Genomic DNA, 24,028 nt, shown 5'->3' with positions numbered 1-24,028 from the left:
CCCAGAGGGAATGAAGATAACAGGCAATCAAGTGATCCATCCTCTGTTGCCTATTCCCAGCTTCTGGGAAACAGAGGCTAGGTATACCATCCCTGCCCATCCCGGCCAATAGCCATTGATGGATATATCCTCAATGAATTTATCTAGTTCTTTCTTGAACCCTGTTATAGTCTTGGCCTTCACAACATCCTCTGGCAAAGAGTTCCAGTCTGACTGTGTGTTGTGTGAAGAAATACTTCCTTTTGTTTGCTTTAAATCTAGGACTCCATTTATGAGCTTTGCCAATATATTTGGGAGGTCAGAATAGAGAACATGGATATATTGCAAATAATTCAGTGTCCAGATTGTCTGCTAGCCTTCACAGCAACTCCTGACAACAACAGGTCCTTCCAGGAGGTGGAATCGGAGCACTGTCACCATCTCCTCATGTGCGGAAGTGGGGGAGAAAGGGTTGAGAAGAGGCTCTTGTGATCTTGGAGTAATTTCCTTCCAGTCTTCCTCATGACCCTCTGCCTCTTTCCCTCACATTCTCTCATTCCGTTTGAGGTCTACTTCACTGAGTGGTCTAGTTATGGACCTAATTGGTGCAGTGGATCCTAGGCCATTTGTAGAAGCAAGAGGGACAGCAGCATCTCCTACACAAGCGGGACCAGAATGCCAAATAAGACCAGAGTGTAAAGCCAAATGGATAAGACTGAGACAGCGCTATGGCTCAAAGTGATGGCTGACAAGAGACATAAGGATATTTTGCTGGAGATCTCTGGGCAGCCCTAAAGACTGTTGGTCATTGAGAGGATGATCTGGGAGTTACTCAACTGAGGGAATCTTGCGGAGAGGAAGAGGGGGACGGATATCTGAAAAGGGTCTCTGCTTAATTCTGGAGAAAGTCTGAGTGTGAAGAAGAGGAGTAGTGTGTCTGTTCTAGAGGTGATGATGACAGTTCAATGCAGTGCAGAAGAATACCAGTACTGAGGGTATAATTCTTCCTGGTGTTGGTGGCATGAGTTCAGAGGACAGTGCCAGGGGCTCAATATTATTAATTTGTAACAGATTTGTAAGTACTGTTAAAGATTTCTGTATGATAACAGGACTGGTAGGGAGAGCGGAAGCACTGGTACTGGCCTTCGATGTCTGTATGGATTTAGTTCCACTTGCAGCCATTTGAGACAAAGAATCAGCCTTCCACTAACCTCTCCAGGGCAATCAGGCCTCTGTGCTCATGGTTCAGAGGAGACAGGAGGTCCGTAACTCCTCATTTCTTTCACCTCACCCATCCTGGTAAGGAGACTAGTTGCTTGAGTTGCCCTTCACAAGCAGCTCAGATCTGCCTTACCTCAATGCAAGCAAACAATACCAGGCTTTGGCACCAAGCTCTGTTTGGAGGACTAAGTCGGCTGAGATCCTCTCTTTGTATTGATGATGGCAGCCCTCTAGGTAGAGTCCCTACTAACAGGGGTGCTGAAGAAGTGGGATCTCTGGAAGGACAGTCCCTTTATAGAATCGAGGGAGCATCTTTCTGAATCTGATGCTCTCCTCATGGATTGCTCCAGTAGGTAGAACTTTAGCCATCAATGACCCTGAAACTGTCAGTTCTGATTGAGAAGATCAGCCTACAGAGCAATGGCCAAGAGTACTCATCGGTTGACGGAATAAGCCGGTCATATGACAGGCACAGTTCGCAGCGATAGGGGTTAGCCTCAGCCATTTGGTGGAAAAGACGGTTACTCACCTTTGTAACTGTTGTTCTTCGAGATGTGTTGCTCATATCCATTCCAAGTAGGTGTGCGCGCACCGCGTGCACGTTCGTCAGAAGAATTTTCCCCTAGCAACACCCGGCGGGTTGGCAGGCGCCCCCTGGCGTGGCACCCTTGCGGCACCGCATATATACCCCTGCCGACCCGTCCGCTCCTCAGTTCCTTCTTGCCGGCTACTCCGACAATGGGGAAGGAGGGCGGGTGTGGAAATGGATATGAAGCAACAATGCGGAACAATTACAAGGGAGAACGTCTTTTCTCTTCGAGTCTTGCTTCATCATTCAAGTAGATGAATCCAGAGGTTCCTAGGCGGTGGGTCGGAGGTGGAGAGACTGTAGCAATGCAGAACAGACAAGCCAAGAGCAGCATCGCCCCGGCGACATAGCGCTAGTAACCCCAAGGCGTAAGGGGAAAAAGGATGGCACTGACGAATAAGTGCTCAGAATAGTGTCTTGATAGGCACGACGGGCTAGGAAGCATGAGGAAGCTTGCGCCTCCCAGGAATGTGAGTTAATCGTCCTGGGAGAAGTGTGAGGCAAGGCATAGCATAACTGTACGATGCAGGCGTCCACAGGATGGAGTTGTGCGTGAGACAGGGTGACCTTCATCTGTTGCAACGGCAGATGAATCGTTGGGCAGGATTTCGTGAAGAGGTCGGTGCGGTACAATGTAGAACGCAGCGCTATGAACTCGAGTGTGAAGGCAAGCTCTGATCTCTGCGAGATGCACGAGGTTAGGGATAAAACACTGTGGAAGGAAAATGTCTTGGTTCAGGTGGAATGGGGAGACCACCTTGGGCAGAAAGGCCGGATGCGGACGGAGTTGTACCTTGTCTTTATGGAATATCGTGTATGGCGGGTCCGCTACCAGAGCGCGAAGCTCCGAGACTCTCCTGGCCGATGTAATGGCCACAAGGAACGCCACCTTCCACGATAGGTACAGGAGAGAGCAGGTTGCCAAGGGTTCGAAAGGAGGGGCCATTAGTTTCGAGAGAACCAGATTGAGGTCCCAGGAGGGGGCGGGACAGCGGACCTGGGGATACAGGCGCTCCAGGCCCTTGAGGAACCTCGAGACCATCGGGTGAGAGAAGGCGGAGGAAGAGCCCTTCTCCTGGATGGAAGGAGGAAATGGCAGCTAGGTGAACGCGGAGGGATGAGAGCGCGAGGCCTTGTTGTTTAAGGTGCCATAGATATTCCAGTATCACTTGGATGGGAGCCTGAGCCGGTGACATTCCTTGTGACTGACACCAGCAGGAAAACCTCTTCCATTTTGCCAGGTAGGTAGCCCTGGTTGCAGGTTTCCTACTTCCCAGGAGCACCTGCTGCACTGGGGTGGAACAGCGCAGCTCCGCAGAGCTCAGCCAGCCAGGAGCCACGCCGTCAGGTGGAGGGACCGGAGGTCGGGATGGAGAAGCCTGCCGTGGTCTTGTGATATCAAGTCCTGATGGACCGGCAGGGGAACCGGACTGGCTATGGACAGGTCCAACAGCGTGGAGTACCAGTGCTGGCGAGGCCACGCTGGGGCGATGAGAATTAGCCGGGCCTTGTCCCTGCGTAGCTTCACAGGACTTTGTGCACCAAGGGAATGGCGGGAGGCATATAGGAGGTGGGTCGACCAGGGTAGGAGGAATGCGTCCGAGAGAGAGCCGCGGTCGAGACCGCGGAAGGAGCAGAACAGGGGGCACTTCCGGTTGGTGCGGGAGGCGAAGAGGTCGATTCGGGGAAATCCCCACCCGGAAAGAGAATGGACTGGACTATGTCCGGACGAAGGGACCACTCGTGGGCTAGAAAGGACCTGCTGAGCCGGTCTGCCAACACGTTCTGGACTCCTGGAAGAAAAGAGGCTGCCAGATCGATGCCGTGGGTTACACAAACTTCCCACAGTGTCATCGCCTCCTGACAAAGAGGGAGAGAGCGGGTCCCCCCCTGCTTGTTTATATAGTGCATCGCGGTGGTGTTGTCCGTGAGCACTAAGACAGAACGGCCTCGCAGGTGAGGAAGAAAAGCCTGGCAGGCGAGGCGGACGGCTCTCAGCTCCCTGATGTTTATGTGCAGCGACAGCTCCCGAGCGGACCAGAGGCCCTGTGTTCGACGAGACCCCATGTGAGCTCCCCAGCCCAGAGAGGATGCGTCCGTTGTTAAGAAATGGACGGCTGTCTGGGGTGAAACGGTAACCCCGCACACACCAGGGCGGGATTTCGCCACCATCGGAGGGAGTGTAGGACGCTCTCTGTGAGTGTGACAACGATGTCCATGCTGTCCCTGCGTGGACGGTAAACCGAAGCTAACCATATCTGCAGTGGGCGCAGGCGGAGTTTGGCGTACTTGGTGACAAAGGTACACGCCGCCATGTGGCCTAAGAGGCTGAGACAGACCCTGGCCGAGGTCGTGGGGAAGGCTAGCAGGCTGTCTATGATAGTGAGTAGTGCCTGGAAACGGCTGGGTGGAAGTGAGGCTGTCGCGACCGTAGAGTCCAAGACGCCCCGATGAATTCTATCCTCTGAGATGGTACGAGGATGGACTTGTCGAAATTTATCAGGAGCCCTAGAGATTCGAACAGGTTCCTGATAATTGTTATGTGCGCGGCGACCTGAGCTTGGGAGGACGCGCGAACCAGCCAGTCGTCCAGGTAAGGGAAGACACATATCCCCTGCGACGGAGGCAAGCGGCCACTACTGCCATACATTTCGTGAAGACACGTGGGGCAGAGGACAGGCCGAATGGCAGGACCGTGAATTGAAAGTGCCGGTCCCGCACCACAAAGCGGAGAAAGCGTCTGTGAGGCGGGTAGATCGAAACATGAAAGTACGCGTCCTTCATGTCGAGAGCAGCGAACCAGTCTCCCGGATCCAGGGAAGGGATGATAGACCCCAAGGACACCATGCGGAATCTTAACTTCCTTACGAAGGCGTTGAGTCCGCGGAGGTCTAGGATGGGTCGGAGACCTCCTTTCGACTTGGGGATTAAAAAATAGCGGGAGTAAAACCCTCGGCCTCTGAGGTCGTGAGGCACCTCTTCTATCGCTCCGAGTTCGAGAAGCGTGAGGACCTCCTGCCAAAGGAGATGCTCGTGAGAGGGGTCCCTGAAGAGGGACGGGGAGGGTGGGTGGGAGGGTGGAGGCGAAATAAACTGGAGATGGTATCCAAACTCTACCGTTGCGCAAAACCCATTGATCTGAAGTTATTCGGGTCCACGCCGGGAGGAGGGAGAAAGGCGGTTGGAAAAAAGAAAAGGAGTCCGGGAAGGACTGGTGCTCTGCTCTCTGGCGCACCTTCAAAGTTTTGCTTCGGTCCCGCCGGTGGTTTGGCGGTACCGTTGTTTTGCCCCCCTTGGGAACCGGACTGGCGTCGTCGGTTCACCCGTCCCCGCCTTCTGTTGAAGTCTTGGCGGGGGCGTGGTGGGGGATAAGGGCGCTGAGGTTGCTGCCGAAAGGATCTCCGCTGGGTCTGCGGTGTGTGCATGCCCAGGGAGCGCATTATTATGCGGTTATCTTTAAGGCTTTGCAGCCTTGGGTCCGTCTTCTCTGAGAAGAGGCCCTGCCCTTCAAACGGGAGGTCTTGTATGGTATGCTGCAGCTCCGGAGGTAAGCCGGACACTTGCAACCAGGAAATCCGTCTCATGGTAACTCCGACGCGATGGTTCTAGCCGCTGAGTCCGCGGCGTCGAGCGCAGCCTGTAAGGCTGTCCTTGAGATCTTTTTCCCTCTTCTAAGAGACTTTTGAACTCAGGGCGGGAGTCTACCGGGATCAGTTCAGTAAACTTGTCCATGGTCTGCCAGGTATTAAAATCATACCTGCCTAGTAGTGCTTGCTGGTTTGCCACACGTAACTGTAGACCCCCTGCGGAGTATACCTTACGGCCCAGCAGGTCCATACGTTTAGCCTCCCGCGATTTTGGGGCGGGGGCTGGCTGGCCATGACGCTCCCTCTCATTCACGGATTGGACGACCAGAGAGCATGGAGGAGGATGGGTGTACAGGTAGTCGTACCCCTTAGAGGGTACCATGTACTTTCTCTCCACGCCTCTGGCCGTCGGAGGGATCGATGCCGGGACTGCCAAATAGACTCCGCTTTGGCCTGAATAGTGCGTATGAAGGGCATGTAAATACATGGATTCCTTCTCATGGGACCTCCATTAGAGGTACCGATGTGGACTTTCTCCTCTTTCACTGCTGCTTCTTTGGCTGTATAGCGTATAAAGGGTCTGGTTCGGCTCTCACCTGAATGTCTCACTCCTCCATATGGTGGTCCAGGATCCCTTTTCCCAACTTAGTTGTGGTTCGCTCGTGACTCCAGAAAGACACATTTCGGGTTTACCCCACCCCCACTGAGAGGGAAGGCGCGAGGAAGCCATTGGATCGAGTCTGTCTGAGCATAGCATTCGACAAGGGAAAATTTATCGATGTAGGTGAGAGACAGAGTACCTGCGCTGGGCTAATGGGATACACGAACCTCACAACTCGGGTCGATGTAACAAGGTTGCATCTTATCTTTCTTTTTATCTGTGCAGTGGGGGCGTGTGTCGCGGGATCTGACCACATCCCCATAAAGCACCACTGTTGGCGTGAGGGCCTGGAAGGGTGTCTCGACGGCCAAGGCGGAGGCAGATAGGAAGTGTATGACTGGTGTGAGTGACAGGGGGCCGGGGGAACGGTGCGGGAGTTGAACCGGTGCCGAGATCGGGACGGGACCTACGACCAGCGCAGTGCCCGGGAGGTGACGGGATCGGGTGCGCCGACAGTACGATGGACTCCATTGGGAGCGGTGCCGAGAGCCAGAGCGACATGCGACGTCGTGCCTATAGATCGGACCTGGACCGGTGCCGTGAGTACGACCGGCGCCGGAGTAGGATCGGTGCCGGGACTGCGAGCGTGTCGAGATGGCGAACGACAGCGTGAGCGGGATCGTGCCAAGATTCTCGACTCGGTGACCAGGTGCTGTCCTGTGCTCCCAGAGATGGAGGTGGAGCATAGCTGGCTTTCCCAAAGTGGAAGTGCCCGCACCGGCGGTGCGTGGGGCTGAGGCAGGGAAGGCTCAGTGAGCGCCATCAGGTCCCTCGCTGTTGTGAAGGTTTCCGGCATGGTCGAGATCGTGACTCGACCACGGCACGTGCCGGGGAGCTATCAGCACGGACTCGATGGTCCTTGTCTGGTCGGAGTGACGGTGCGGGAAGCACCGGTGCGGGAAGCACGGTGCCGGGGCAGATGGCGACGCCTGCCGGCGACGGCTTTCCAGGCTCGGACTGCGGTGTGAGTCGCAACGCAGGTCGTCTTCTTCGTCCTAGTGAAAGTGAGCGCCGCGGGCTGGCTTCTGAGATGGAGACTTGTGGTGCGCAGTGCTGTTGTGTACGTCGTCTCCGTGCGAAGAAGAAGTCTTTTCGGTGCGGACTGTGTGCGACGGTGCCGGAACTGCAGGGGTAGGGCGTCTCCATAAGGAGCTTTCAAACAGGGAGTCCCGCTCCTTTTTGCCTCGATTTCAAGACTTGCAGATTTGGCACTTCTCCGTCAGATGGGATTCCCCCAGGCACTTGAGGCACAATCGTGGGGTCTCCCGTTGCATCGGCCGACGACAGGCGAGCACGGCTTAGAAGCCGGAGAGCCAGGATGACCCGGTCCTGGAGGGCGAGGAGGTTATACCTCAGCCCAACATAACTAATACAACTTATGTGTAACAACTATACTTACACTATACAACTACAAACAACACTAACTAACTAGGAACTAGTAGAACGGGTGAAACGCTAGGGATGTGGAGGTCAGCTAAGCAGCACTCACGTTCACGACCGACACGGGCGTAAGAAGGAACTGAGGAGCGGACGGGTCGGCAGGGGTATATATGCGGTGCCGCAAGGGCGCCACGCCAGGGGGCGCCTGCTGACCCGTCGGGTGTTGCTAGGGGAAAATTCTTCCGACGAACGTGCACACGGCACGCGCACACCTACTTGGAATGGATATGAGCAAGCACTCGAAGAAGAATAGTACCATAGCACCTTGGTGATGAATAGTAATCATCATAAGAAGGAAAGAAAATATAAAAAATAAAGGGACTTCCAACAGGAAAGTGTCCATAAATTAAGTAACTAAACTAGTTAACACGAATTAATGTTTATGAAGTGTTTCAATTAAAAAGGGTGCCAGTGGGTGGCAGGTAGAGACCACAATGTTCTATCTCACTGCCACCAACAGGGAACTAACAGGCAGTTGGGGCCACTCTGCTCTATGTGCCTTCACCGCAGCAGGTGGATGGGCATAAGGAAATGCAGGGCACAAGCTTGGCCCCACAGGTCACTGTTGGTAAACAGATTCCAATCTCACATGTACCACAAGTAGGAACCACACAGGCTATTATAATTTAAGCAAGGTCACTTCTCAAGCAAGATCATGTGCATGGTATTAAAGACAGGATTAGTATTGTAGGTAGACAGACATGTTCTTAGTGGATTAGAATAAATAATGTTTTGGCCGCTGTACCAAAGAATGAGAATCTCAGAAAATTTAACACACAAAAACAAAAAACCCCACACTATTCGAGTCTGGTTTTTTTTTAATCTACTGATTTAAAAATCACTCTATCTTGGACAAATCTAACTTTCAAGCAGCAGCAAGTCAAAGTCTTACTATCTCTTGGCTCATCCGTCTATTACCCACAATAACCAGTACCGCATGTTACTTCCAAAGTATAGGATTGAGAGGCTACCAAACTAATTCAGCAACTGAACAGGACAACTGAAAAAGGAATAGCTGTAATTAGATGGCTATTACAAAGAGACCATCATACATTAAGAATAAAAAGCATTTGTTCAAACAAAATTGTTTCTAACTTCACTACAGAACCACAATACACTGAGTGTGTGAACAAAACGGAATGGTCGCCTCCTTAAAGGTTTTCATTTGGCTTTCCACACTTCAATTTTTTCCACTGGAAATGATCTACAGCTCCCTTTTATACTAGATACTGGTCTTTACCAAACACCAAGGTGGGTCAGAACCTCATGTCTCTTATGAAGTTGAGACCCCTCATTTCTGAGACCACACTAAATGGCCCAGCAAGTTTTCCTGAACCCAACTGTCTGGTTATAAGCACAGAAGTGCAGCCGTGAGAAAGCATATTACCATAAGTTTTGTCCCTGTTTGGGTACAGTGGTCTCTATCGGAATGTCTGCAACATGCATGGATCTATGATGAGTGTTCACTCTGCCACCTGCAGCCACGTTCTTTCGCTTATCTGTAAAAGATTCACACAAAATTAAAATGCAATCTCATTCATGGTCACATCTGTCAACTTTTTACTTCATGAAGCTATACTGACTAGTTACAATGGTTATATCAGACTGCTGCTGGGGTAGTAAGACAGCAAAGGAGGCAAAATTGCTCAGTAAGCCTCTTCACATATTGGGCCAGGGAGACCTATAATTTGCTTTCCATAAAGAAACTAAATCAACAGTTTCAGAGTAGCACCCATGTTAGTCTGTATCCACAAAAGGAACAGGAGTATTTGTGGCACCTTAGAGACAGTCAGTTGCTATCCTGGTATTTACAAAAGGTATCACTATGGCATTAAGGCACAGTACAAGAAAGAGACATTAGAAATAACATCTATTACAATTTTACAAAAGGCTCTTTTCTCAGTATATACTGACCAGATACTCCATTTAGTGCTTGGAAATACAAATACATTCCACCCTTACAATGTACAAATCTCAGAGTCTTTCCTTTCCAACAAAACTCCAGTGTATAATTCCTTTGAAATTATTACATATTTGGTCATAAACATTCACTGATCTTTAATTTATTTCAAGTCTGTATGTAAGTGCGTGCTATGAAAATATATTCACCAGTTCCATCGGTCACACAAAGAATCCTTTCCTATATGCTTTATAGGTAAAGTATATAAGCCAAGCCATTAATGCTGTTTCCCTCACTTCCCAGCCCTCCAGTGGCTCAGGGAATGTTCTCTTCCTATCGTTGTGAATTCACAAGAGAAAGTCTCAGAATTTGTGCTGTTCACGTTGGGAAGTATGCCAAAAAAAGGAGGAGTTACCCTTAGATACCTCTTCCCACCAAAGCGTATGCGTACACAGCAAAGCAAGCCTAGGGTTAGTGGGACTCAAGTCCGCTGACCCGTGTCAGGGAACCCATGGTTTGAGTGTCTACACAGCTTTTAATCCCAGGTTAAGGATTTTCTGATCTGTGCTCAAACTTAGGGCTCTGGCCTCCACACTGTAATGCACAGATGCAAGTCCAAGCATCCCTATCCCAGAGCGGATAGCAGTGCTCTAGCCCTATGAATGTGTTTCACTGTGGGAAAACTCTACTGCCCCCTGTTTCCTAACTGTGAGGTGCTACTGATGGGACTCAGGTGCCATAAGGATCATAAGAGTAGATAACTGCGTAATTAGCTCCTTTGGTGGTGGTCTGACTGCAATTTGAGGAGGCTTTATACCGAACTACCATCTAACTTGAGAACTGGGCTCTCCACTCTAGGCTGAGTCATACTGGCAGGAAAACGCCCATGTGCACCTGTCTGAGGATAATTAGCACATCAATCTCTAGGGCTGTCAAACTATTAAAATGAGACACTGCAATTCTTAATTTTAAAATGGGATGTTCAGTGAAGGGTCTTTGGTTGGTTGGCTTTTCATTTATTTGTCGGTTTTCAAGTTTAAAATAAAATGTAGGTTTCAGAAGAAAAAACACCGCCCCCCCTCCCCCAGCCTGGCTGCTGCCAGTTGCAGAGAGGTTAAGGGCTTCCCCTAGGCATAGGATGCAGTGTGCTCCAGGATCCCATGGGGTTTCCTTAGCCCTGTCTCCACTGCACCTAGAAAGATAGGGATAAGGGAACCCAGGAGACTGTAGGGAAGTTTTGGAGCTGGCTCCCACTCACTGCCCTCACAGTGTACCTGGCTGGGCTCCTAGGCACACGCTGAAGTGATGGCAATAAGTAGTCCACTTTAATGGGAAGGTGATGGAAGGTGGTGATGTATCTAACAGTCTGATAGGGACTCAAATGGAGGTTCCATAAGCTTCAGGAAAACAATGTTGAGATGCCACAAAAGAGTCGAGTTTCTGACAAATGGATAAGTACGCAGGAAGCCTGTGAGGAGTCTCAGTACTGTCTGATGTGAGAAGAGCAAGTATGACCATATTAAAGTGTACATGCAGTGTTGCTGTAGCTATGTCAGTCCCAGGATATTAGAGACACAAGGTGGGTGAGGTATTGCAGTATGACACGTCATTACTACTGCAAGGTAGACTTGCAGAGAATTAAATGCCAATCGACTTTGTTTCAAATGCAGCCTGTAGTGGAGGCTTTTTGGTACTGGAGCCTCAGTTGGGTCCAGATTATACTGGATTGCCCATATGGACAACTGTTTCCATGTGGAAAACTATGTCTTCCTAATAGATGGCTTCCTGCTCTGTAGGAGGATTTCCTGAAACTGTTGAGAAGTCTGTCATGCTCAGCCAGCCAACAACCAAGCAGTCAGGCGCACCCAGACCTGTAGTCCTTGCAATATCTGGCAGTGGAGCTGGGATCTCACATCCAGGGAGACAGAGACAGACAGGAGACAGAACGGAAGTGTGAACAAGGTCCAACAGCCAAAATTGCCTCTACCAATAAAGAGCTATTTAGGATCAGTATGGTCTTGTCCCACCAGATGATAGCCTGAGGGTAATTGGGGGAAAGCTGTATAGGAGGCCTGGAGTCCACTGGAGCAGGAAGGCATCTGGTGAACAGCCCATGCTCATGCACTCTCTGGAGCAGAAGTTTGGGCACTTCGTGCTGTCCTGTCTGGCAAATGGGTCTATCATGAGAGCCCTCAACTGGTAAAATATTGGCTTTATGATGGACATCTGCAGTGCCCACTCAAGTGCCTGCATGCCTGTGTAAGAGGCCAAGTTGTTGCTGGCTTCTACAATGTGCAGAATCAATGGGATTATCCCATAGGGATACGACCAGGCCCACAGTTTAATGGCTTCCTGGCACACAGGAGATAAGAGCACATCCTTGCTTGTTTACATCGTTCACTGTGGACATGTCCATTAAGATCTGTATGGGCTGCAGGGCTCTGCAGCCCAGGACCACCACACAGGCTAGCCAGATGGCCCTGAGTTCCCAGACATTGATATGCAGCATCAAATCGTACTGGGACCAGGTTCCTTACATCTAGAGATAGTTCAGATGGGCACCCCAATCTGTCCCTGAAGCATCTGCTATGAGTCATCGTATGGAAGGGGGTCAAGAAGGGAACCTCCTTTCAAAAATCTTCTCCAGGTCCAGCTGCCAAGTTCTTGTAGGACCTCAAGAGGGACCACGACTCTTGATCAGGTGATGCTTGGATGACTAGCAGCCCCAGACCTGGCCTCTGAGTTGTGTCCTCAGGGCATCCATTACTGATTTTCTGTATGCTGATGACTGTGCCATCCTCACAAACACCAAAGGTCAGACTTTGGAGACAGTCGAGCACTTTTGCTACCTCAGTAGCAAACTCTCTCAAAACGCAAAAAATCAGTGAGATCTAGTGCGCAAGTGTTTCCTTTAGGAAATTGCTCCAACGGACAGTGACCTACCACAGAACACCAAGATTCAGCTCTATAAGACAAAGGTTATTCCTATATTTCTTTATGGATGCCTTATCAATCGCACCTCAAGAGTCCAGAGAGGTACCATCAATGATGCCTCCAGAAGATCCTTTGCGTCCAGTGGGAAGATCGCTGCACTAACACCAGCATCCTCAGTGAAGCCAATGTTACCAGCACTGAAGCAATGATCCTAATGCATCAACTTCGCTGAGCTGGATATTGTATACAGATTCCAGACTCTGGCCTCTCAAAAACAAAGTCCTCTAACTCTCAGCTCACCTGTGGTCAGAGATCCTGTGGTGGTCAGAGGAAACGCTGCAAAGACACAATGAAAGCAATCTCTCAAGAAAACTGAGGTGGACATCACAAGCTGGGAGGAGCAAGCCACCAACTGACCCCAATGGGGCTACATCCATCAGGCAGTGGCCTGCTTTGAGGAGAAGCGCCTTGCCCTCAAAGCTGAAAAGAGAGAAGGAAGGAAAAATAACTTTCTGCCAGCAGCAGCTGGCCTGCCAGGAAATGTCTGTACCTACTGTGGGCAGATCTGTGGTTCCAGGATTGGACTCCTGAGTCATCTCAGGACCTATACGTAAATCCATGGTAGAGATCATCCTCGAATCAAGGGATCGTTGCCGATGATGACACTGCAATTAAACACCCGTAGCAGGCCCATGTTCACAGATTCAGGCTTTCAGGGCTCTGGATGCAGGGCTATAAAAAACTGTAGTGGAAGTGTTCGGGCTTGGGCTGGAGCCTGGACTGTGGGACCACGAGGGAGAAGGTCCTATAGTCCAGGCTCCAGCCCAAGCCTGAATACATACACCACACATTTTCACGGCCCTGCAGCCTGAGTCAGCTGATACGGGCCATCTACAGGTGTTTAACTGCTCTGTAGACATACCTCTGACATGTAAGCTTGCCCTGAGAGAGTTCATACACAATCTGATCAACTATCATCTGCATGGCTGTTACAGGCTCTTTCTTGTAGTTCACACGGAGTTCTAATTGGGAGAGCAGGAAAAATATATACTCCAGAGTTGTTAACATCTCCTGCTGTGACCTATCCCTGATCGGCCAATCATCTCAGTATAGGTAGACATGGATTCCCTTACTCCCTAAGAGTTCTGCCACGTCTGCCAGGGATTTTGTGAACACTGTGTTGTGGAGAGTCCAAAGGGTAATACTCTGGATTGGTAATGGTTGGGTCCCACTTGGAATCTTGGGTACTTCCCACGGCCCAGAGAGCTATATAGAAGTATGCAGATGCATCACACAAGTAGAGAGCCATGAACCAGCCTTGAGCATAAAACATATGGAATCAATTCATAGAATCACAGATTAGATGACAGAGGCAATTCCTGAAATGGCATATGTTTTTGCTGAGTCTTCTCAGGTCTAGGACAGAACAAAGACCCCCTTTTTTTTCCTTCTTCAGGATAAGGAAATACTGGGAGCAGAAGCCCCTTCCCCTGAAATCTGGTGGCAGCTCCTCAACCTCCTAGAGGATGCAACAAGGCCACTTCTGCCTGTAGCAGGCTCTCATGAAAGGGGTCCCTGAAGAGGGCTGGGGAAGCTGGGGCAATGGCCTCTAGCACCTATTGTACAATGTTATGGCAGATCACCCCTGGTGAAATGGGGAGAGATGGCTTCTGAAAGTCATGCTCTCTAACCTGGATCTGGTGAGACTCCCAACAATCCTGTCAAATTCGCTGACATGCCATAGGAGTGAAATATGTTGCCAAGGAAGGAGGAGTCTGGTGACCCGTTGGCATGGCACTCAGGTTGCTTGGAATGACAGCATGGTGCTTGTTGTCTTGACTGGGATTGAGGATGGTACGGCTTGCAGCATGAGGCTGGGGTGACAGTCCCCGGGGAGCCTTTGAGTCTTCAAAAGAGCGTGAAGAGCTGTCTGTTTGCTCTCTAACTTCCATGCTTTCAAAGGGCTGGTCCCCAGTCATACCCTGTACCTCTCAAGGGATGCCCAATACTTGGAGTCAGGATGTTCTGTGCATTGTCACTGCCATGGCCATAGATTGACCATAGTGTTGGAAGTGTTAGTTGCCAACACCTGGCCTACCTTTTTTACTTCCCTGGGTGCCTTCCAGTTGTCACACGGGAGTTTCAAGAGAAAGGGCATCGCTCTGTCCCAGCTCAAAGAGTAATTTGCCTCTTGCAGTTGCAGAAAAGCAAAGGAGTAAGTAGGTAGAGCCTTTTTGGGGTCCTTGTCTTTAGGGGCATTATTTTTTGCTGTAGATTTTTCCTGTACCTTTGAGACAGATAAGGATCCCTGGCTAAGGCAGGCAAAGAAGTATTCAAAGCCTGTCTGAGGGATTGGGTACTGCTTCTCTATCCATTTTACACTGGGTGGTATTGTGGCAGTCATCTGCCACAGAGCCTTAGCCTGGTCATTTATGAGGACAGCGACTGTGACTGGACTGAAAGTTGTCAAAATAAATATCAGCTTATATTTTTTCAATATGATCAGCGTCTCTCTCCAAGATGTAAGTAATTCTCATACGATCTCTTGGAATTACTTGAAGTAATCAGGTTCCAGTATTGATGCTGACGATATCACTTCACCTGGTGATGAAGAGGAGATGTCTTTTGGTGATGACACAGGACATTGTTGTTGCTCTGCCTCCAGTTCTGTCTTCCTTGTAGTCTGGCATAGACAGTCTGACCACACATGCTGGTGGCAAGAGGGATCTCTTCCTCAAACACAGTGGAGACAGGCTTATAGAGGTGTGTGATGGCAGACCACAGTAAGTCCAATAGGACCATGGTGATAGGACATAAGGGCACAGTTGACTTATTTGATACTGGCTAGTCCAGTGCCGTTCCTCACAAAAGTCAGCAGCTAAGACCTGTAGAGAGAGATGACATGCGTTTGTGGTGTTGACCACAGAGCTCCAAGTAGAGGATTCTTTGCTTGAAGGCAGTGAGAACACGTTTGATGGAGAGCAGGAATCAACATTATCTAAGGGTAGTGCTGAGGTACACTGAGTTCTTGTCACTGGGGCACCATCAGCTCCTATGACAGTCCTGGCTCTTCCAGAAACACATCTTCAGTTGTAGATGTTGCCACTGAGAGGTGCATCGCCAGAGCTAGAGTTGTTGCCGGAGGAGAGTCTCTGGGCCACAGGTTCCTCCTTATCACTAGTCCTAAATGCCAAGAAGGGCTTTGTGGTTTTATCCTGAGGCTTTAGAGGGTCCATCCATGTGGGAAGACACTGAGCTCCTCCTAGTGTCTCTGCTTGTACGTTCACAGCAGTCCCTCTCAGAGCTGCACTTTGGTACCAGAGATGCTGATAGTGTCTGTGGTGGCGGTTGAGTCTACAGCGCTGGTCGAGTCTACTTTGGTGAGGAGGCCAGTCTTTTTCTGTGCCATCTTCTCTGTACTGGTCTTTGCGGTCCCTTGTCTGCTACTAAGAACTTGGAGTTCTTCTCAGATCCAAAGAGCTCTTCATAAATTGCTCCAGAAAATGAAGTGTTCTTGTGGCAAATTAAAGGCACACCAAACATCTGCTCAGTATTTGGGACTCTTGCTCCCTCACTCCCCTGCATCTGTTTTTCAATAGATTCAGTGCATTGTAGGATAGGCAGGGCTTGAAGCCTGAAGGTTTTGAGTGGATCAGAAAAGTGCTGAAGGTTTTATGAAGAGTTTGAGAAAATTCAACCAAAGCCAAGAATTAGTAGGTTGGACCCATGCCAGGTTCCACCTGACTGCCACAAGAGTTAAGAAGGAACTGAAGACAGATCATGGCTCCCCCTCAGAAGGGATAATAAGGAGCACGAGGTACAAGCACAACCCTTGACAATTCTAGTCAAAAGACTCCAATCTCACGCACGAGACTCATGCACATCTACACTGGGATCCACACTGACACTCTTGAACAGCACCTTTACCGATTAGTTACATGGTCGTCCATTTGCCGATCCACCCCAACCCCAGCTAGTAACAAAGAGGATCCATTAGTGACAAAAGATGGTATGCAAGAGAAGTTGGCCGATCTTACCCATTGGGTAGTAGTCATCATCATCATCATCTACCACCTCCTCTTTCTTCTGACGGCGAGGGATGAATCTGTAGTCTATGCTGTCATGTACCCAGCCCTTCTCAATGAACAAGCCAGGAACCTCATCTGAAAACAGCCAATATCTGTAAAGAGCACACACATTACTGCAGGAGGACAAGGGTTGCACGGAAAAAAATACATATACATTCACACACGAGAAGACAGAACAGAAGTATGCAGGCATTTAAAATATGTGCATGCATCTATATCTTCAGCAGAAGTGCAGCATGAACAATAAGAAGAAACTATCCCACAGTTCTTTCTAAAGAGTCTATCATACACCAAGTCTGAATGAGAGAAGGATAATAATGGTAACTACTATAGTCAGCACTTTGATAATTTTAGCCAACTGTTTCAACCTGAGTTAGGCCACAAACCTAATCACGAGACGAAGCAATTGAAATTGCATTACGATCTAAAGCAAAGCAAACTCTTGCTCCCTCACTCCCTCACTCACACTTACTTTTCAAGGTGAAGTACTTCCTGTCAGAATCTCAACACAGATCAATTACACAGCATTATCACTGATTTTTTTACCCTTATTTTATTTTAAGAGTGGGGCAATGGGTCATCACAAAGTTTTTGATTTAGAATAAAGGATGCCAGCCTGAGTAGACTGAGAAATACTGGGTTAGACTGAGTGTCGTGCATCCCTCCTGCAGAGATGCAGGTTCCCCAGACCACAGCAGTTTGGTGATGGTCTCATCTCTATTTTAGCTTTACAATAGGCTACCTCTGAAGTTCTTGATGCACAAGAATGCATTGCATACTGGTAAAAAAGATCTCAAATACATGAAATATTCTTTTATAACTTTCTATTCCAACGGAAAGGAGGTGATCACTTAACAGGACCATTAGCAGTTAAAGGGCTACAGATCGCACAGGAAAGCTTTAAGGTTAGGTCTTCTACCTGTTGTGGTTACGGTCAGTTCCTATTGGTGTTCTGCGCATCACCAGCTTAGCTTTCGCAATCCCATCTTGGAATGCCTTTTCAGCTGCAGCTTTATGCTTCCGGATTCTCTCCTCCTCTGCTTCTTTCTCCTGTTTTACTGCAGGGATTACCAGACACATTAAAAGAAAACTACTGGAATCAGATTCACCACATATTGCAATAGGCTATTTTCTATTTTGCTGATTAGCTAGGTGAAGAAAGAAGATTAATTTACTGGTAACTTCTGTTAATGTATTTCCAAAGTAAATTAAGCTAATGCACATAAAGGCACTCAGTGTGCAGTGGGAATGTCCACATGGGGAGTTATTGCAGAGTAGCTTGTGAACTTTAGCTAGTATGCACGAGTTACTAAGGACCCCGCCTCCTGCCCCCCATGTGAAAAACCCCTAGAGCTTCTCCCAATTCAGACCACACAACTGCCCAAGGGTCCTGAATCTGCAGAATCCCAAACCTCAAGCTCAAATGCTGCTAATTTCAGTTTGAGAAAGAATGCAGAACAAAACCAGAGCAAGAGGGTGAGCTGGCCTGAGGCAAAGAGAAGGACTTTAATATTACTGGTATTTTATTTTCTGCTCTCCTGTTCCCCAGCATGGCCTTATGCATCACCTTCACTTCATCCCACTAGCTGCTTCAACTCAGATCTCACCATAATGGATCTTTTCTGAAGCCTTCCTACCAAATGGACAATTGCAGACTGGAAGGCATGCCCCCTTAGCCACATAGGTTTCCAAGCGCAGCTGAGCTGTTCTGCTCAGGCTACATGAGGGACAAGCACATACTTTAGTAACTTGTACATTCCCAGATATTCTGCTACGTCAGCAGAAGAGTTCAAAAACAGCAAGCTTAGTTACCTGTCAGGACAAAAATCTTGGCATTCCAGTAGCTCCTACATCCCCCGGGGAAGTCCACAAACAGAATGAAATAGTGAAAGATGGCAGGATTCCTGCATATGAATAGTATGTCTACACAGCAACTGGAAGGGTAATTGCAGCTCAGGGAGACATACCTATGCTAGCTTCAATCTAGCTAGTATAGCCAAAAAGAGCAGTGAAGATACAGCTGACACTGAAGCCTGTGCTGCTGCACAAGCCCACCCAGAACCAGGAGTACATATTCCTATTGTTAGCCCACGCCAGGGTCCATGCTGCTGTGTCTTCACAGCTTTTTAAGGAATACTAGCTACACTAAGGCTAGCATGGGTACGCCTACCCTAGCTGCAAACCTCTCCCCATGCAGTGTGAACACACTCAAGAGCTTTACTTGGTTATTTATCCTGATCATGAGATGAAATGTCTAACTTCTGCCAAGAAGGCAAAGAACTGAGGTCAGAGGGCTTTAAGCTTTTATTTTGGGCTCAGGGTACTTTACAGGTATCTTCTGTATCTTTACCTGCCTCTGAAGAACAAGCCCACCTCACTATGTAAGAGATGTATTGAGAAAAAGGGAACAAAAATGAATCTGTCTAAAGTGAGGCTGAAATCCAGATCCCAAAGACAAAGTTATATTACAATCCAGGACCAAAAATCTAAGTAGATTCTGAACTTAAATACAAGAGCTCAAATCCTTGAGAAAATTGGAACCAACAAAATATGGAAGCCAACCTAGGGAATTCTGATCACAGTGGGAGACAGGCAACATGATGATGTGGGGTAATAGCCCTCCTCCAAACATACAGGAGGCACCTTCCCCATATATTGCTAACAGCTGGAAGTGCTCCTCACAGCACTCTATGCAGGCTACAGTCCTTTCTTGAAACCTAGGACTGAAGCCTCATTCTCTGTACACGTACTGCCTGTATAGCTGCCAGAACTTCACCACAGCCTTTTTACACACAGTGCAGAGTAGGACTTAGAAGATCTACAACCTACGTTTGTACTGCAGACAGGTATACAGAACAGCCAACAGCTAGCTGAGGACTACAAGAACAGTGCACGTTCAGAGCACCTTTACACAGGGCCAGCTCTCAAGAAGACCTTGTAAAGAGAGTGATTAAAACCGTAATAAGTTATTTGTTGGTTCTGGTTTCCACTGCATACCAGCAGGTTTCCAGTTTCAAATGTAGGAACCTTCACTGGGGAGGCTTGCACCTGGGCTAGAAAGGTTGTCAGCTTGACACCTGCTAATTTCTTAACAGCATATCCTCTTCCCCACTCCATCCCATTTACCATCATCCCTCAAGAGCTCACTAGTTACTTGAACAAGGTTGACTACAAGCTTTGTACTGAGTCAGCACAGAAAGAAGAAGTGGGACTGCTAAACACTGAGGATGGAGTGGAGGTTAAGGATAAACTAGACATGACCCAATATCTAAACAAATACTTTGCCTCAGTCTTTAACGAGGCTAATGAGGAGCTTAGGGATAATGGTAGGATGACAAATAGGAATGAGGATATGGAGGCAGACATTACCACATCCAAGGTAGAAGCCAAACTCGAACAGTTTAATGGGATGAAATCAGGGGGCCCAGATAATCTTCATCCAAGAATTTTAAAGGAACTGGCACATGAAATTGCAAGCCCATTAGCAAGAATTTTTAATGAATCTGTAAACTCAGAGGTTGTACTGTATGACTGGAGAATTGCTAACATAGTTCCTATTTTTAAGAAAGGGAAAAAAGTGACCCAGGTAACTACAGTCCTGTCAGTTTGACATCTGTAGTATGCAAGGTCTTAGAAAAAAAATTGAAGGAGGAAGTAGTTAAGGACATTGAGGTCAACGGTAATTGGGACAAAATACAACCTAGTTTTACGAAAGGTAGATCATGCCAAATCAACCCAATCTCCTTCTTTGAGAAGGTAACAGATTTAGACAAAGGAAATGCAGTGGATCTAATTTACCTCTTCGATTTCAGTAAGGCATTTGATATGGTTCCAATGGGAATTATTAGTTAAATGGAAAAGATGGGGATCAATATGAAAATTGAAAGGTGGATAAGGAACTGGTTAAAGGGGAGACTACAACAGGTCCATACTGAAAGGTGAACTGTCAGGCTGGAAGGAGGTTACTAGTGGAGTTCCTCAGGGGATCAGTTTTGGGACCAATCTTATTTAATCTTTTTATTACTGACCTTGGCACAAAAAGTGGGAGTGTGCTAATAAAGTTGCGGATGATACAAAGCTTGGAGGTATTGCCAATACAGAGAAGGACCAGGGATATCATACAGGAAGATCTGGATGACTCTTGTTAACTGGAAATAGTAATTTGGATGAAATTTAATAGTGAAAAAGTGCAAGGTCATGCATTTAGGGTTAATAAGAATTTTTGTTATAAACTGGGAAAGACATCAGCATGGGCAAAGTAACAGAGGAGGAGAAGGACCTCAATGGGTGAGTGGTATTGGTTGATCACAGGATGACTATGAGCTGTCAATGTGATATGGCGTGAAAAAAGCTAATGGAGTGAATCGCAGTGGATCTAATTTACCTCGATTTCAGTAAGGCATTTGATATGGTTCCACATGGGGAATTATTAGTTAAATTGGAAAAGATGGGGATCAATATGAAAATTGAAAGGTGGATAAGGAACTGGTTAAAGGGAAGACTACAATGGGTCATACTGAAAGGTAAACTGTCAGGCTGGAAGGAGGTTACTAGTGGAGTTCCTCAGGGACTGGTTTTGGGACCAACCTTGTTTAATCCTTTTATGACTGACCTTGGCACAAAAAGTGAGAATGTGCTAATAAATTGTGTCATCCGCACAAAGCTAGGAGGAATTGCCAATAAAGAGAAGGACTGCGATATCGTACAGGAAGATCTGGATGACCTTTTAAACTGGAGTAAGAGTAACAGGATGAAATTTAATAGTGAAAAGTGCAAGGTCATGCATTTAGGGATTAAATGACGAGAACTATTGTTATAAGCTAGGGAAGGCATCAGTTGGAAGTAACAGAGGAGGAGAAGGACCTCAGGGTACTGGTTAATCACAGGATGACTATGAACTGCCAGTGTGATATGGCAGTTAAAAAAGCTAATGCGGTCTTGGGGTCCATCAGGCGAGGTATTTCCAGTAAAGATAAGGAGGTGTTAGTACCGTTCTACAAGGCACTGGGGAGACCTTATCTGGAATACTGTGTGCAGTTCTGGTCTCCCATGTTTAAGTAGGATGAGTTCAAACTGGAACAAGTTCAGAGAAGGGCTACTAGGATGATCCGAGGAATGGAAAACCTGTCATATGAAAGGAGACTCAGAGCTCAGGTTCTTTAGCCTAACCAAAAGAAGGCTGAGGGGAGATATGGTTGCTCTCTATAAATATATCAGAGGAATAAATACCAGGGAGAAAGAGGAATTATTTAAGATCAGTACCAATGTGGACACAAGAACAAATGGATACAAACTGGCTATCAGGAGGTTTACACTTGAAATTAGACGAAAATTTCTAACCATCAGGGGAGTTAAGTTCTGGAACAGCCTTCCAAGCGGAGAAGTGGGGGCAAAAGACATATCTGGCTTCAAGACTAAGCTTGATAAGTTTATGGAGGGGATGGTATAATGAGATAGATGAATTAATTGCCAAAGTTAGGCTGACTAGTAGTGGTAAATATGCCCAATGGCTCATGATGGGATGTTAGATGGGGTGGGATCTGAGTTACTACAGAGAATTCTTTCCTGGGTGTCTGGCTGGTGAGTCTTGCCCACATGCTCAGGATTTAGCTGATCGCCATATTTGGGGTCAGGAAGGAATTTTCCTCCAGGGCAGATTGGCAGAAGCCCTAGGGGTTTTTCGCCTTCCTCTGCACCGTGGGGCACCAGTCACTTGCTGCAAGGTTCTCTGCACCTTGAAGTCTTTAAACCATGATTTGAGGACTTCAATGGCTCAGACACAGGTTTGCACAGGAGTGGGTGGGTAAGATTCTGTAGCCTGCACTGCGCAGGAGATCAGACTACATGATTATAATGGTCCCTTCTGACCTTAAAGTCTATGATTTTAAAGCACTACTTTTGGCATCCTAACTGCTGATATGATACCAGATTAGGAGTATCAATTTGGTTTGACCACCACCATGGCTTGAAAACTCCATTCACCATTGACAAGTGAGAAGTTTGTCATGTCTCGTGACAGAACACACACCATCAATTTCTATTGAATTTAAGTTCTCAGAAAATTACATTTCCAGCCCTTAAGATTGCAAAGTAAACCTCCAAATGGCACCTGAACATACAATGAATACAATTTGTTCCTGGGACAGCAGAGAGCTCCAGTGCCTCTGTCCCTCCTCAGAGCTTTCCCAACCAACACAGTGCAACCTACAATTCTGATCAGTTTCACTGCTGATACCCAGAACCATATGGGCCATAGTGAGATAGTTTCATCTTTTGCTGGTTGGAAAAGCTGAGAAGGGCATATTTTGAAGGAAGACTGTCTCATTGCTGCTGCCAGAATGCTCTGTAGGGCAAGGGGGAGAAATAGATTTGTGGGGAGATGAAGCTCTCTCTCTTCTAGTAGCCAGATCAAGACAGGAAAGGCAGCAAGTTTGAGGTGCCTATCAGCCAGATGCTAGTAGAAAGATGGAGCCCATACAGGGGTGCTGTCCCCAAGAATCCCAGCAGCCCTGGTGAGTGCTGGACTTCTCACTAAAGTATTGCCCAGGAAGCTCATTGGTGGGCACCCACCTCATTCTCCACATCAAGGTATGATTGGTAGGTTCTGCACTCTAGCCAGTACGTGCCTGGGAAGTTTTTTGAGTCCTGTCAATTCCTATGTCTGACTGATTAAAGAAGACAGGGAAAGTCCTATATGCTAGGAAGAGCAGTTTCTGCACTTTGAGGTCTCCAAGATTTCTGTCGCTTTCCTCAAAGCATGGAAACTCATTTTTTCAACAAGTCGGATCAGATTGCAAGGATTTTGTCCTATTGGTAACTCCCTCCAATCACAACACAGCAATGCAAGTTGTACAATAGTACTTTATTTCCGTGTTCGCTGCAAAAATGTTACCTCCCGTGCCTAGTTGGGCCATTTCAATTAGAATGCAAAACAGCAAAGTCATTTGTAGATAACATCTATGGCATCCGTCACTATACCTGAGCACTTTACAAATGATAAAGAGTAAAGCTTAACATAGTTATGAGGTAGGGAATATATTATTCCCATTTTAATGATTGAGAAACAGAGACTAAGTGATTTGCGTAAGATTACTACTTGTGGCAGAGTAAGAAGAGAACTTGGATCTCTTGACTTCCATTCATGTGCCACATTCCTCCTTCCTTTTAAATTGAGTTTTTTCCATCTGAAGTGCATCATTATCCAAGATACCTTTTCATGCTCAAAACTCTCACACTACTCAGGTTAATAACTGGGTTTTCAGATTAAGAGCTAATAATGAACAAGAAAGTTTAGGGGGGTGGGGGGGGAAGAGAGAATGTTCCTACTCAAAAACAGAGGGATATATCAAGCAACAGAAACGCTTGTTCTGACCAAAGCCAGTCACACTGGAAGACAGCTTTTACTTTAAACTCAACATCCACAAAACAAACGGGTTTTATTTCCTGTTTGAAACCACATTGCATAAAGAGGGCTCCTGGTTGACAGCTTCCTCATAAAGTAGGATTTGAGCCGGTCAGCAAGCAATAAGAGCCTCATGGGGCATAAGATTTCATCCCCTCTCCTCTGATTATAGACGTTGACCCTAAAACTGACAATTATGGCAAAAACTGGGGTGACAGAAGCCACCA

The 24,028-nt window shown here is 47.6% G+C and overlaps 1 protein-coding gene across 2 annotated transcripts in view; it reads right to left on the bottom strand.

The window, feature by feature from the left end:
• Positions 1 to 24,028, bottom strand: part of BAZ1B (bromodomain adjacent to zinc finger domain 1B) — an 88,425-nt gene that overhangs the window by 25,468 nt on the left and 38,929 nt on the right. For both annotated transcript variants that reach the window (XM_075074012.1, XM_075074013.1), the window contains exons 8-10: positions 17,319 to 17,457; positions 16,349 to 16,491; positions 8,865 to 8,976 (exon numbers count right to left, since the gene is read on the bottom strand). In XM_075074012.1, the coding sequence (XP_074930113.1) occupies positions 8,865 to 8,976; positions 16,349 to 16,491; positions 17,319 to 17,457 (394 nt within the window). The remainder of the gene's footprint in view (positions 1 to 8,864; positions 8,977 to 16,348; positions 16,492 to 17,318; positions 17,458 to 24,028) is intronic.

This window comes from Chelonoidis abingdonii, chromosome 20 (assembly GCF_003597395.2).
Source record: "Chelonoidis abingdonii isolate Lonesome George chromosome 20, CheloAbing_2.0, whole genome shotgun sequence".
Classification (NCBI taxonomy): Eukaryota; Metazoa; Chordata; order Testudines; family Testudinidae; genus Chelonoidis; species Chelonoidis abingdonii.
This window is presented reverse-complemented; position numbering and strand designations above follow the sequence as displayed.